General features: G+C 52.8%; 1 protein-coding gene across 2 annotated transcripts in view; it reads left to right on the forward strand.

Annotated features, from left to right (window-relative positions):
- The window catches only part of Sdk2 (sidekick cell adhesion molecule 2), a 157,225-nt gene that overhangs the window by 97,010 nt on the left and 44,636 nt on the right, over positions 1-15,579 (forward strand). For both annotated transcript variants that reach the window (XM_041635933.1, XM_041635934.1), the window contains 12 exons: positions 622-743; positions 1,064-1,173; positions 1,256-1,406; positions 4,643-4,880; positions 6,187-6,302; positions 6,934-7,123; positions 8,484-8,582; positions 10,990-11,184; positions 11,711-11,912; positions 13,303-13,406; positions 13,910-13,980; positions 15,370-15,505. In XM_041635933.1, coding sequence (XP_041491867.1) covers positions 622-743; positions 1,064-1,173; positions 1,256-1,406; positions 4,643-4,880; positions 6,187-6,302; positions 6,934-7,123; positions 8,484-8,582; positions 10,990-11,184; positions 11,711-11,912; positions 13,303-13,406; positions 13,910-13,980; positions 15,370-15,505 — 1,734 coding nt within the window. The remainder of the gene's footprint in view (positions 1-621; positions 744-1,063; positions 1,174-1,255; positions 1,407-4,642; positions 4,881-6,186; positions 6,303-6,933; positions 7,124-8,483; positions 8,583-10,989; positions 11,185-11,710; positions 11,913-13,302; positions 13,407-13,909; positions 13,981-15,369; positions 15,506-15,579) is intronic.

A 15,579-nucleotide genomic window follows, 5' to 3' on the forward strand; every position in this document is an offset into this window, starting at 1 on the left:
GTTAGATTCAAACTGACGTGTGTGGATGGTTTGTGCTTTTGTTCATTTGTTTCATTTGTTGGTTGGTTGGGTTTTTGATACAGGGGCTCACACTATAGCCTCGATTGGCCTGGGCTCACTATGTAGCCAAGGCTAGCTTCAGATGCACTGCAGAATCTGCATTCTTTCTGTCCCTCCTGAGCCCCAAGAACTCCTGAGCTCCTGGCTGGAAAAGAGAAGCTGCCTCCTGCCTGCCCCAGCGCCAGCCCTTCTCGCCTCCCCAGGCATCACAGGATATGGAGGGCTGCAGCATTGTGTGGACGGAGACAATTCTGATCCAAATGCCTATGCTGAGCCTAGCTTGATTTGTGCAGCTTTGTGGGCACTTTGCTTATTGCCAAACATTCCGAGGGAAGCCCTTGGCACACATAACTCCAGGCAGTCTGTGCCCTCAGATCTGCCCCAGCCTCCCAACAGGAATGCGGCACCTGTAAGACAGAATCAGTGTCACAGATAGGCCGTGGCTGGGCTTCTCCTGAAATGTCTCCAAGAAAAGCCAACTGCTCCCATTCCTTCCTGTTGCAGAGCCCTGTTCCCAGGGGGCCACCCTCTTACTTTGTCTACCCTACTCTTTGTTCCCAGAGCTCCCGGGGGCACCCACCAACCTGGGCATTTCCAACATCGGCCCACGATCCGTAACTTTGCAGTTCAGGCCTGGCTACGACGGGAAGACATCCATCTCCCGCTGGGTGGTGGAAGCTCAGGTAAAGCCTGCTAGAGGGGACCCAGACTCCTCCCAGGAGGCCTCAGGTGGCCCTGTGAAGATCCTGTAAGGGGTGGGGGGAACCACTGAAACTACGGGTATCTGGTCTATCAGCTGGTCTTGGATTCAGGCCTAAAAATGCATTCACCCAGCCTGCTGTGAGGCGCTAATGCAGGAAGACTCCAAGCCACCCTGCACTCAGTTGTAGCTTTCAGATTAAGACCTTCTGTGGGTGGGAATGATGCCTGCTAGGGAGTTGGGGAGCCAGAGCATACCACTCAAGCACAGCAAGTTGGACAGGCCTTAGGTTCCCTTCTCCAGGTGGGCGTGATCGGGGAGGGAGAGGAATGGTTGCTGATCTACCAACTCAGCAACGAGCCTGATGCACGCTCCATGGAGGTCCCGGACCTTAACCCCTTCACCTACTACAGGTAAGGCACAGGTGGGAAGGGACGGGGGAGGGGGGGTGGCAACCCCCTCCATACCTTGCTCATTCCTTCTACCCCACCCCAGCTTCCGCATGCGCCAAGTGAATATTGTTGGCACCAGCCCACCCAGTCAACCTTCCAGGAAGATCCAGACCCTCCAGGCTCCCCCAGACATGGCCCCTGCCAATGTGACTCTACGCACAGCCAGTGAGACCAGCTTGTGGCTCCGATGGATGGTGAGGCTCCCTCGGGGGCAGTGGAATGGGCTGTTCACAGGACTGTCCCCACAGGACTGTTGCAGTGCGGTGACCTCCCAGAGGTCACTGACTGAATATCTATAATTCTTTCTCTTTACTTTGGGTTGAGGGGGTGCTGCTGTTATGGTGTGGTTTGTACTTTTTGATAATTTTAAATTTCTTCCTTACTAACCTGGAAGGTGCCCAGTAGTTCACTGTGGCAAAAGGAGAGGAAAGAGCTATAAGATTCTCTGTATGAGTTGGGGAGATAACCCAGTTACAAAGAGCTTGTTGTGCTGGATGTTGGTGGCGCATGCCTTTAATCCAGCACTTGGGAGGCAGAAGCAGGCAGATCTCTGTGAGTTCGAGGCCAGCCTGGTCTACAAGAGCTAGTTCCCGGCGTGAGGATCTGAGTTCCAGCCCCCAGCATCGACCTTTAAAAGTCAAGCATGTTAGCACGTGCTAGCAGTCTCAGTGCTGGGGAGGCAGAGGCAGGAGGATCCCTGGGGCTCGATGGCCAGCCAGCCTCTCCTTACTGTCCAGTCTCAAGCCAGTGAGAGACTGCCCCAAACAAATAAATAAACAATGGAAATTGCCCGTGGTGGCACAGATCTTTAACCCTAGGATTAAAGGTGTAGATGGGTCTCTGTGAGTCTGAGGGAGTTCCAGGCCAGCAATGGACACCTAGTGAGAGACCCTGTCTCAAAAATAACAAAATAAAATAAAAAAGCAAAGTGAGGTGACTCCTGAGAAATCACACACACACACACACACACACACACACACACACACTTTGCGTACCTGCACACACTGGCGGCTGGGAGGATGGATAAAATGCTGTTTACCAGAAGTATTGCCAAATGCCAAGCATTTTAAACTTCCTGCCCCATTGACCCCTCCCAGGAACATTGAGAAGGATGCAGTCATGTCCTAATTCACAGCTAAGAACACTAAGGCTCAGAGAGGTTAGGAGCTTGCCCGTGGACACACAGCAACCACAAAGTGGACCTAGGATTTAGAAATGGCCAGGAAATGGGCACCTGCTGCTGGGGTAGAGACTGGGAAGGGGCCACTCCCACAGGTCAGGGCTGGACGTGGAGGGTCACGACAATGTGACCTGCAGGAAGAGCTTTCTGGTGTGCTGTGGCTTCCTCTGGAACAGGAACTTTATTCAGACCCTATCCTTAGACGCTCTCATTAAACCACAACAGAAGCGTAAGGCTGGTCCCAATTTTGCCTAGAAAGAAACTGAAGCAGGGGGGGGCTGGAGATATGGCTCAGCGGTTAAGAGCACCAGCTGCTCTTCCAGAGGACCCGGGTTCAATTCCCAGCACCCACATGACAGCTCACAACTGTCTGAAAATGCAGTTCCACGAGATCTGACACCTTCACACCAATGCACATAAAATAAAGTTAAATAAATCATTAAAAAAAAAAGAAAAAAAAGAAACTGAAGCAGGAGGAGGTCACATAACCTCCCCAGGATCCTCCCCCATTCCCTGAGTTAACAGCAAGAGACTGAGCCCCCAAATCCACAACACAGGCCACTGAGCAAGGACATTGTCCTCTCACAGCCAGGAACCAAACACTGCTGTGCCCCTCATGCCACACTGGCACCGTGCACCTCAGTGGGAGTCCCAGGCAGCAGTCCCAGAAACCTGTGGAGTGAATGAGAATAATTCTGAGAGTCATGAATGAAAGCAGATGCCACCCTCTCCTCCTTGGGACAGACACCCAGAAGCCTTGCAAAGAAAGAGCCCGCTCAGTGGCTCTCCCGTGGCCCCTCTCAACACATAGCCCTGTAGCTCAAAGAGAGAGCACTCATTGGCTGTGTAAACTGATACAAACCCCTGAACCAGGGAGCTATGCTGTCACTCACAGAGTGGAACGGTGTGCCAGAAGGAACTGGTGACTCTGAGAAGACTTGGCACCATAAGTCCCCAACAGACAGGGGTTATTAATTATGGCTCCTCTTCAGGTGGCAGACACTGAACAACACTCTGGGGACAGCCCAGTGGCCCAGGGCACTGAGAGGGACATATAGCCTCTTGTGACCTCAACTTCAGCTCTTCCCTGTGCCCCGCCAGCTGATCACACACACACACTCACACACACACACACACACACACACACACACACACACACACCACTTACTCCTTAATTGTCTCTGAAGGTTTCCAAACATAAAAGTTAGAGAGTGGGTGACTGTGGTTCCGGGGGGATGGGAAATCAGCGGCCATGCTGTGAAGCCACTTGGCTCATAACAGTGCATGGCCCATTACCTCTCCTTAGCTGGTAGGGGAGTCGCATGCCAGGCCCATCTCAGCCTCTTGGGCCCATCCATTTCCGTCTTAATGATCTCTAGCTCACGTCAGTAAGTGTCTGGAGAGGCACATGGAGGCAAGAGAAGGCTGAGTGGGCGAGGGGGAGGCTAGAAGGAATTGGATAAAGTGGGTTAGGAGGTGGAACACTAAGGACTGTGGGCATTTGGATCCCGGGAAGGCAAATTGGATAGAGAAGCCCGCAGACACACCCGTTTCTGAGGAGTGGATGCCAGGTTCTCAGCTGATATCTGCTTCAGGCTCAAGGCCCACCTCCACCACCTCCAACATCACCAGATTCGTCCCACCTTGAACCCGCAAGCAGGGCCCCTCCCACTGAGCTCTGTGACCCAGGGAAAGAACCTGTCTGTTCTCCTTGGTGAGACCCTAACCAGTAAGAGAAAGATGAGATCCAGCAGGAGAGACTGAGGTTTGCTGGATTGCAGAATTTCCTGGCAGTGACACGCATCCTGTCCACATGGAGATGCCTTCACCCCGGTCTCCCTCCTCTGAAGGGCAGCATGAGCAAAGACCAGGTGTTGTAGGCAATTAGCAAAGTGTGTGTTGACAATCTGAGTAAGGGGGCTAAACAGGAAGACGGCCAGAGCCAAAGGGTCCGGTTAGTCAGCACACTGGGCGGACAGGTTTTGAGCGTGCTGAAAAGGGCCAGCCTCGGGGCAAGGACATGAGTCAACCACGTCAACCACATGCACAATGAACAAAGATGTTGCCTCTCGTGGGAGTCCAGAGGGGACAAACGGGGAGAGGGACATGGAAACAGTGTTACCAGCTCAAGCCCAGCTTAGGGATAGCACTTCTTTGAGGCACCGGCTGCTCAACCGGTGGCTGGGGAAGAGGGAATTCGGGATGGTCTCCCTCCTAGCTCCTCATCTCTCTGCCCTTGCTTTTCCCCAGCCCCTCCCAGAAATGGAGTACAATGGCAATCCTGAGTCAGTGGGCTACAAGATCAAGTACAGCCGGTCCGACGGCCACGGCAAGACACTGAGCCACATGGTACAAGACCGAGTGGAGCGGGAATACACCATTGAGGACCTGGAGGAGTGGACGGAGTACCGCGTCCAAGTCCAGGCCTTCAACGCCATCGGGAGTGGGCCCTGGAGCCAGGCGGTGGTGGGCAGAACCAGGGAGTCAGGTACCACTGCCCTTCTTTTGAGACCGTCCAAGAGCAGGCCACGCTGCACCCATTTCTACAGACAGCTTAAGCAGCTATAGATAGCACTGTGTTCCACCCATGGCAGAGCACCCTGCCATACCCGTTGGTCCTCCAGTATTGCCCTTCCCTGTGGTAGGCTCCACTCTGGGGGAGTCAGTTGGGCAGTGAGGCAGTACTAGCTTCCAAACAACCCACCCTGCCCCATTGCCCCAACACCCAGCTTTAACCCCAACACCCAACAGAAGGGTTTGAGCTCAGAACGTTCCAGAAATGAAACCTCCTAGGAGTCTAGGAAGGTGTTATCATTCCTAGACTATGAACCCTGATCCACAGGCAACCCTTATTTGTTCAATTTGTGGTTCACTGCCCTATGGGGTTGTGTGTGTGTTTGTGTGTATGTGTGTGTGTGTCTGTCTGTGTATGTGTCTGTGTGTGTGTGTGCTTTCCTTGACACGCTTTAACTGACAGGTGTGCCTTCTGGCCTCCCTGATCCCCCAGCTTTGCCCTCCTTCACTGACTGGAAATGCAAGGTCATCCAAAGTTATTCCGGAAGCAGGGTAGGCTGAATTCCTGAGTTCAAAGCCAGCCTAGCTACACAGTGATAATTCATATCAAAACCAGGTGAAGGTAGACGACAAGATGGCTCAGCCAGTAGAGTCACTTGTCATACAAGCCTGGTGACTTGAGTTTGATTCAGGAATACATATGATGGCAAAAGGAGAATCAGCTAACGCTACAGTGGTGTCCTCCAAATACACACTGTGGCATGCACACCCACCCACCACAGACATACACAATAATAATTAATTTTAAAAAGTTAGTCTGAGCAGACAAAAATGAGGGGGGCAGGGCTGAGGATGCAATTCAGCTGGCAGCGTGCTTGTTGGCCTACCAATTCCTAGACTGCATCCCCAGCGTAAACTAGACATGCCCATTAGAACCTATAATCCCAGCACTTGGGAGGTCGAGGCAGGAGGATCAGAAGTTCAGGATCGTTCCTGGCAGCATAGTGAATTCAAAGCCAGTACATGAGACCCTGTCTCACACCTCAGATCCCCAGAAAAGAAAAAGGAAGGGAAAAGCTGACCCCAGAAACTGCATCTGCAGCATCCCCAAACCATCATAGGGTCCTTTGCAGCTGTGGTCCACATGTGCTGTCTTTTCTCTCACGGAGCTGGTGACATGGAGCTGGCTCCTGGGGTGGCCCCACATCTTGCTCTACTTTCCACCACTGTAGGGCTATCCTTGAGTCCTTATTCCTCCTCTTCACCCTTCGCTCCCACAGTCCCATCCTCTGGCCCCACCAACGTGTCAGCACTGGCCACCACCTCTAGCAGCATGCTGGTTCGCTGGAGCGAGATCCCGGAGGCAGATCGCAACGGCCTTGTCCTGGGCTACAAGGTAGATCTTGGGGTCAACGGGGCTTATTACACCATCTTCCCCAGGTCCCCCATCCAAGGTATCCTGTCCTTGTCTTCTTTCCTCTGGATCTCTGCCTCACAGAGAAGGCATAGGGTATCTGTCTAGCTTCCCATCCAGCAGTCACCATAGCAACCAGGAAGTCCTCCTTTAGGGATAAAGAGACATCCAGTGAGTGCCAGGGTCCTTCAAACTGTGCCCTTCTTCCAGGAGGCTGAGCTGGGGGCCCCAAATCTTATTTTCAGCCGTAGGAACCCAGTTCAGTTTCTATGATCTTCTCAAATTTCTTTCCAAATTGTTCTGGGCTATGTGGCCATGTGATCATGTGGCCTAGCCCTGGCCTGAAAGGGAAGAATCATGGGATAATATCACATCTCTGTCCCTACTCCCTTGTGGGCCTACAGGGACTTCTAGCTGTACAGCTGAGTCTCCCCTTGTGTCTTAAACCTTCCAAAAACAATAGCAGTTTTGCAACTGATCCTTTGGGGTCAAGCCCCTCAAGGGAGCCCAGTGTGCCTGCCCCATCCCCGGTCCACTCCTGGAAAAAAAATCCAGACAGAGACTGGCAGGACCAGACCAGTGCTAAGACCCTCATCTGTGTTGGTGATGGCAGGTGAGGTACAAGGAGAAGGACTCGGACTCCCAGCCCCGGTTCTGGCTGGTAGAAGGCAACTCGTCTCGCAGTGCTCAGCTCACAGGCCTGGGCAAGTATGTGCTCTACGAGGTTCAGGTTCTGGCCTTCACACGCATCGGTGACGGCAGCCCTAGCCACCCTCCCATCCTGGAGCGGACACTAGATGACGGTAAATCTCCATCCCAGTGAACCCCAAGGGTCCACCCCTCCTCACACCCTGCACCACCAGGATCCCCAGTCTCAGACTCCTCCTATGGAAAACAGGGTCATTTTCCATACCCACTGCAAGAGGATGCTATTCCTAGCCAGTAGGGGAAAATGAGGGAAAGACCATCGGATATCTCATGGTCCTTCTGTAGGGCAAGTAGCTTGAACAAAAATTTGGTGTTGGTTTTTATTTTGTTTTACCCGGGGCAGATCTGCTTGCCTTGAGCAAAGTCTATGAGAGAAAAAGTCTTAATTCCAGGCATGAGCCTCCTTCCTATTTGCAAAAGACTGACACCAGCAACGCTCCGCATTCTGCAGAATTCCCCAGCCTCAGGCTGACACAGGCCTCTATCCCTCCACTCTCCTGCACGCAGTCAAACGGCCTGCCCACCACAAACATTTGCGAGGCCCAGACAAGTGCGGAAGGAAGCCCCAGCACCGTATGTGTGTATATTCTAACTATAAATCAAGCTAATGAGCTGTTAAATTAAATATGTTCTATCCTCCTGCCTTGACAAATAGACCCACATAATGACCTAGAAGGCCAAGTCTGAGTTTACACATCTCATCTCCTTGACATTCTGGGCTGGAACGGAGTGTCACAGGAAGAGGTCCCCCTCCTCCGTCACTAGGTCCTTCTCACTGTCCTTATTTCACCCTCACGCTCCAGCCGCAACCCCCAAACAGCGTTCCCTTGACTATCCCCAGGGCACACAGGAGCTAGATCTGGAGAACAAGCCCACACAAGCCCATTCAGAGTCTGGGAGTACCCTTGGGCCCCCCTGAACTTTTAAATGCCAGGCTCCCAGAGCCGGGTATGGAGAGAGGATTCCTACAGGCTCGAGATGAGCACTTTCCTATCTGCCACAGCTACCTCAGGAGGTAGAAGATGCCTCAGTCGGGCCTACCACAGCACAGACCAGGCTGAGGTCTGCAAGGCCCTGGGTGAATGGGTGATGCCCTGACTGAGGCCCCGTGATCATTCCAGCACAGATTTAAAAACAAATACAACTTAGAAAACCAAGAACACCACACCCACTCCAAGAGCCCATGCATGGACACGTAGAACCCAAGGAAGTCAGAGCCTTGGGTTCCTCGCCAAATCACCAAAGCCTGTTTGAGGAGTACACACACCTCACCTCACCTTCTAGCCTGTAAAATTAGCCTGAGGATAGACACTGTTTTGTGATCCTTTGCTCAGAGATATATACTATACACAAACCCACTGAGCCAAGGGATTGCCCTCCCTCAGTGCCCAGCTGGTCCTGGACTGGGTTTGGGATGGAGCAGCAGCCTCACCTTCTCCCTTCTGCCTCCTCCAGTCCCAGGCCCACCCATGGGCATCCTGTTTCCGGAGGTGAGAACCACGTCCGTGCGGCTCATCTGGCAGCCCCCCGCGGCCCCCAATGGAATCATCCTGGGTAAGTCTGCACCCTTTCCTGTGCCCTCCCTAGGAAGGAAAGAGGGATTGGCGTGATTGGTAAAGGAAACAGAGATAGGATAGACCTGAGAGGTGTCCTCGGCCCCTGAGGCATAGGATCTCACAATCCAGTCGTGGTGGTCACACCTGTAACCGCAGCACTTGAGAGGCAGAGGCAGGAGGATGGGAAGTTCAGGGCTGTCCTTTTATGCCAGCAAACTTGAGGCCAGCCTGGGCTACAGGAGGTCCTGTTATTAGTTACAGAACGGCGTGACCCAAAGCCGAGTTTATTTAGGCGTATGGTTCCAGAGGGAGAAAGAGTCCATCCTGGGGGGGAGGCAGGGCAGTGGGTGGCAGGCATAGTGACAGCCAAAAGCAGTAAGCGGAGAGATCACATCTTTAACAGAAATCACAAATCAGAGCGAGCGAGCTAGAAGTAGAGCGAGTCTATGTAACCTCAAAGTCTACCCCTAGGTGATGTACTTCCTCCAGCAAGGCCTCGCCTCCCAAACATCCCTAGTGTCACCACCTGAGGGTCGAGTGCCCAAATACCTGAGCTTACGGGAGACATTTCTCACTCAAACCAGCACATCGTCTCAAAAAAAAGAATATTAATGAAATCTGAAGACCCAAAAGTGATGATGCCCATTGTGTAATGCCAGCTCGAAAGAGGGAAAGGCAGGGGTTGCATTGCAACTTTGAGACCAGATTGGTCAATATAGCAAGTTCTAGCCCAGCTAGGTGCACAGCGCAGGACTCTCTTGTGGTGGGGACCAGGGTGGTGAGGGTGATGGTGATGAGGATGATGGTGATGATAATGATGGTGGTAGGGATCATGGTGATGATGGTGGATGGTTAGGTGGTAATGGTAATAATGCCAGTGGCAGTAATAATGGTGATGATGATGGTGATGATAATATCTTGGCTTTCATCCCCATTTCTTTTCCTGTTGTAATAAAATGCCCTAGCAAAGGCAACTGACGAGAGAGAGGATTTATCTGACTCCCAGTTCCAGGATAGAGCTCCTCATTGGCAGGGACGTCACAGCAGGAGAAACTCGAGGCGCTAGTGACATCCCATCCACTGTCAAGAGCAGAGCAATAAAACCAGTGCGTGCTCGGACACCGCTGACTCTCCCCCACCCACAGGATGGTCATGTCTATCATCAGGCTAGGTCTTCCCAAATCAGCTAATGTCGTCAAGACAATCGCTCGCAGGGACTCCCAGCGGCCTGCGTCCTAGGTGAAGCGCTGTCGAGGAATGCTGGCCAGCAGTCTTGTTTTTCCTGCTGGAACTTTGAGCTCGTCACAGTATCTGCAGGAGAGCAAGGTCAAGGTTCAGCTCTCCTAAGAACTACGCATTGCCTTTATCCTTCCCAGTGCCTCTGCCGGTCTTCTTCCAGCTTTCCATCCAGTAAACTTTGGTCAAGCTAGATTCCCTCAACATACACACACACACACACACACAAAGGCTTGAGGAGTTCTAGGCCAGCCTAGACAGCCTAGCAAGTAGACCTTGACATAATAATAATAATAATAATAATAAGCCGGGCGGTGGTGGCGCACGCCTTTAATCCCAGCACTCGGGAGGCAGAGGCAGGCGGATCTCTGTGAGTTCGAGGCCAGCCTGGTCTACAAGAGCTAGTTCCAGGACAGGAACCAAAAAGCTACGGAGAAACCCTGTCTCAAAAAAAAAAAAGAGGAAAAATTAAATAAATAAATAAATAAATATAATAATAATGTTTTTTAAATAAAATAAGCTGGGCCTGGAGAGAGGAGTCAGTGGTTAAAAGCACCAGCTGCTCTTGCAGAGGACCTAGGTTTGGTCCTCAGGGCTCACAACCATCTCTACCTCTAGTTTCAGGGGATCTGATGCCTTCTGACCTCCATGGGTACCAGGCACATACATGGTATACATATATGAAGATAGGCAAGAACATTCATACAAGTAAAATTAATTCTTTTAAATTTTTAATTAAGTAAACTCATGAATATACACCCCAAAGGTGACTTGGTCTACCTGCACCTCTCTCTTGGGCTTGTGTGACACTAGCCTTGGAGGAACGGCACACCTGAGAAGACAAAACGATGATGGATATCAACTTCTTTATCTAGAAAACCTTGGGCTGTTGCTTCAAAGCCAGGTGACTTGGCCTCTCTCATCTCCATATGGACTAATACAGGGGTCTAAGATGCTGTGCATTGAACTCCTTAGCCCACCAAAGCAGGCATTCCTCCACCATAGCTGAAGGTGTAAGGGTGACGAGAAGACTGTCACACAGCCAAAGCAAATCCAGGGAGGTCTGACGGCGTGTGCTGCTGTGCCCATGTAGGGCTAGGTTCTCTCATGGGGCACTGGGGCTGCTTACTCTGCTGCCCCTCATTGCCCTTTGCCTTTCTTCCCTACAGCCTACCAGATCACACACCGGCTCAATGCCACTACAGCCAACACTGCCACCGTGGAGGTCCTGGCACCCAGTGCCCGCCAGTACATGGCCACCGGCCTCAAGCCAGAGTCTGTCTACCTGTTCCGCATCACAGCCCAGACCCGGAAAGGCTGGGGAGAGGCTGCTGAAGCTTTGGTGGTGACCACAGAGAAGAGAGGTGACTGCCCACAGGGCTGGGGAGGCCTGGGGAGTTGAAGCGGGGCTCTGTAGCCCACCCAGAGGCTTAGCGCCCCTCCTAGTGGGTGACTGGGATAAGCAGTGAGGACACATGATGACATACGACAGAGAATGGGCTGTATAGAGAATGGAACAGGGGGATGACGGTAATGAATTCCCACAGAGAAGCATGGTTCACTCCCACTCAGTCAGGCACAAGGCAGGTCCCATCTCTGTCAGTAGCAGAAGCAAATGTGTCAACTCCTCCGTCAGAAGCTGTCACGAGAGGCGCGACTCCCCAGGCACCCGGGGCTCTGGGGGCTGAGGGCAGGTCTCGCCTGAAGACTCGTGTGTTGACTGCTGGCAGAAACCGTACAAGACTCACAAATGTGGAAGTGAGATAGAGAGGAGGCGTCTGTGTCCAGTTCATGACACCTTCTCCCTGCCCTTGAGAAGGAGCAACCCTTCTCCCACCCCTACTCAGGCTCTCCCTTCTCACCTGTGTCCTCCCCTGCCCTGCCTCCCAGACCGCCCGCAGCCCCCTAGCAAGCCCGTGGTGCAGCAGGAAGATGTGAAGGCTCGCAGCGTTATGCTGTCCTGGGAGCCAGGCAGCGATGGGCTCTCCCCAGTCCGCTACTACACCATCCAGACGCGTGAACTGCCCAGCGGCCGGTGGGCCCTGCACTCAGCATCTGTGAGCCACAATGCCTCTGCCTTCACTGTGGACAGGTAAGGCGGGGTTCGCACCCACCTCTCTGTTCCCTTCTCTCCCGGAGACCTCCAGTGATCCTTGCAGGAGGGAGGGGGTGGTTTCTGAGAGCGCCTTCAGCTGGTCACCCAAGTCTTCCTCGGCTCACCCCACTAGGCACACTCACCCCTTCCAGCTCTCTCCCCCTCCTTGGGAAGCCCATTAAAGCTACCTCTTAATTATCTGTGGAGCCTGCTGGGCTCCCTTAGCGAAGCGCTTGCGATCCTTCATTAGTGATTCTCCTGGCTGCCCGCATCCTCCTCCTATCTCTAATAGGGGTATGAAGTTCCTCTCTAAAATGCTGGCCTCAATCTAATCTAATCCCTGGTGGTTGTATTTTTTCATATTCCAGTCAACGTGACCTGGAAGTTGAGCGAGGCTTTCCTCCCTCTCCCCCAGCCCTGTAAATCAAGAAGAAAGACATTTATCGGGAAGAAAATGAAACTTAGAGAGACAATTCGTCTTGTCTCTGGGGAACTCCACTCGCCACCTCAAAAAAAAAATTCTAATTTTAGGAAAGGCAGTGTAGCTTGCGGGGGGGGGGGGGGGGGCATACATTCAGTTGTGTGGAGAGAGAGTTGGGAATGGTTTTGGGTTTGGTTTTTCCAAGACAGGGTTTCTCTGGGTAGCCCTGGCTGTCCTGGAACTCACTTTGTAAACCAGGCTGGCCTCAAACACAGACATCTGCCTGCCTCTGCTTCCTGAGTGCTGGCATTAAAGACCACCACTGTCTGGCATGAATGTTTTCATGGCCACCAAACATGGGTAAACATAAACCTGGAGATGTGTAACTTATCTTTCATTACAGTGAAAGACAGGCTAAGCAGGGATGGTGTGGGACCTGGCCTGGGCACTCGGCATCTCTTTGAGCCTGTCCCAATGTGACTCCTTCCCCAGCCTTCATGTTTCCATCTGTGGGGCGGGTCAGCATTCACGCCTTCCTTTCTCCCCTGGTTCCCCTCTTCCGGCAGGATAGATGAGACCCCACAGTGGAGGTGTGTGGGACCAGGTCTTGAGGGACACTATGTCAGTCAGACTTGTCACTACGACAGTCTCCAGGAGGAAGCAACTTAAGGGGGAAGGATTTTTTGGGAACACAGCCTTAGAGGTTTCAGCGGAAGCCAGCTAGTCTGTTACTTTGGAGTGTGTGACAGAGGTTCATGGTGACCAGGAAAGAGACCTAGAGGGAGGACATAAGGTGTACCCTCTTATGCTCTGTCCCCAGTGATGTGCTTCCTCTACCAAGGCCCCACTTCTCAAAGCAGTCACACCAATTCGGAAACAAGTCTTTAACACGTGAGCCTGTGGGAGATCGTTCATGCTCAAATCATGGTTGACACCTTGGTCCTTGGCCCCCGATTCCCTCTACAGACTCAAGCCCTTCACATCCTACAAGTTCCGAGTGAAAGCAACCAACGACATCGGGGACAGCGAGTTCAGTGAGGAGTCAGAGTCGCTGACCACCCTGCAGGCCGGTCAGCACCACCTCCCTGCTTAGAGCTCTTGCTCTTGACCCTGGTCACTTCCTGGGCATGAAGTGTTCTCCCATGGGAGGGGCCTCTGGGGGTGAGAGAGGGCTCACTAGACCTGCTAGGCCTATCTGCCTCCAGGCCACAATTCCTAGAGGTCTGGGACCAAAGGGATTTTTCCCAGGGCGCAGGATCCCAACCCCGGCGTGGAATTTGAGTGATGCCCCTCCAGCTAACAGGAAGTAGGGGCAGATGCCTACCCCAACCCTACACCTAACAGCATCCTAAGTACTATGGCTTTGAGGGACTCCAAGGCCCTGGCTTAGGCTAAAGTCAAGCCCCCAGTTCACCCCAGCTGTCTGCTCTGAAGAAATAGGGGTAGTGGGTGTCCAGGGTAACTTAAACAGGACCTAGCCAGCCATCCAGTGTTGACAGAATCTGGTCCTTGTGTTCCTGGGTGGCGCTGACACTCCTGGTCCCCAGAGTTCACTCCTCGCCTCTCTCCACAGCCCCCGATGAGGCACCCACCATCCTGTCGGTGACACCCCACACGACCACCTCTGTGCTAATCCGATGGCAGGTACGGCTAGGTGGACAGGGTGGGTTCATTTCCAAGAACTCGAATATGCTCTTGCCTAAGACTAAAAACTCCACCAGCCCCCACCGGAGCTGCCTTTGCCTCTGCTCTACACTCCCAGAGCCCAGAGGAAAGCATGAGAGGTGTAGGCATGTTCACATCACAGAGCACTAGATACACGTGTGTCCACACATACACACCCTCCGCCTCTGGATACACACGTCAGGCAGATGAGCACAGACTCAGGAGGGGCGTTCTGTGACCTGAAGTCACACAGCTCAAGTGACATGGTTAGTTTCATGACCCCTGGTCTGTGGAATCTGTGTATAGAAAAGCACCTGAAGGCTGTGAGGAGCCTCAGGGCCCCGCAAAGTCCAGACACAGTAATCAGTGACAGGTTTCCTAACAGAGAGAGACCTGTGACCCTTATCATGAGTGGTGTCCCCTTGTCTGGGTAGAGTCTCTCCCAGCTGTCTGCTCTTTGGTGGGTACTGTTGATTCTATCAGGGTCAAAGGCAACCTTATCAATCAGTCTGCCCACGCGCTCTCTGAAGTCTAGTCTTGGGCTCAGCGGGTCACCCACAGAAGCCCTCCCCACAAAAGGCCAGCTCCTGTCCCTACTTCTTGGGATCTGAGGAACTGGCCCCAGCAGCAATCCTTGTGCAACTGAAGCCAGGGAATCCCAGAGGGGATACCCACTAAGAGGAAATGACTTGGCAGCCATACATGAGCCAGAGGAGGCTGGAGTAGATAGGAAACCCTGACAAAAGGGCCAGGCGATGCCTATGGCAGCCAGGGAAGCAATTAAGAAGGTAATAAAAAGGCTGAACCATTTCAACAGATTTCTTAGAAGATGTATCATAAAGAGCATAGTTTCCACTTGGCAAAACGCCTGTTCTCCAGCTCAGCCAAGGACAGGAACAGTAAGAGGAAAGAGGGTCCGTGGACACGGGCATGCACATCCTCACACATGCTGTAGTACAGGCAGAGGGCTCAGCTCATGGGAAACACCAGGAAGTGCTGGCTGAAGAGTCATCAGCCCTGGGGAGACCAGAAGTGAGTCACGGAGTTCCTGGACAGGCAATGGGTGGTGGCTGCAGAGGTGTATTGAGGTCTTATTGCTGCTGTGTGACCATGGCTCAGTACCTAATGTCTCTGAGTATATTTCCTGCTCTGCTAAAGGGAGGGGGTTTGTATGGTGATTCCTGCCCCTCCCCACCTCCAAGAGACTGTGACAACTTCTTCAGAAATGTCCCAAGCCATTCCAATTTCTTTTTTGGGTTGAGATAGAGTCCCCGCTGTGTGGCTGCGGGAGGCGGGGTAGGAAGAGAGGGAGAAGTGAGGTGAGCAGTAGGCAAGGGCCCTCCCCATGCTTGACCCTTGTCCCTGTAGCCTCCAGCTGAGGACAAGATCAACGGCATTCTCCTGGGCTTTCGAATCCGGTATCGGGAGCTGCTCTATGATGGGCTGAGGGGCTTCACTCTTCGAGGCATCCACAACCCCGGGGCCAAGTGGGCTGAGCTCACCTGTAAGTAGCCATCACAGGGTCCTGGGGAGGGTGGGGTCGTCATGCTCTCCTCCCTGCTCTGAAGCTCCCAGATT

The sequence above is a fragment of the Microtus oregoni genome, unplaced genomic scaffold (genome assembly GCF_018167655.1).
Source record: "Microtus oregoni isolate MIOR12 unplaced genomic scaffold, Mior012 000048F_ref0000485, whole genome shotgun sequence".
In the NCBI taxonomy this organism is placed as follows: domain Eukaryota; kingdom Metazoa; phylum Chordata; class Mammalia; order Rodentia; family Cricetidae; genus Microtus; species Microtus oregoni.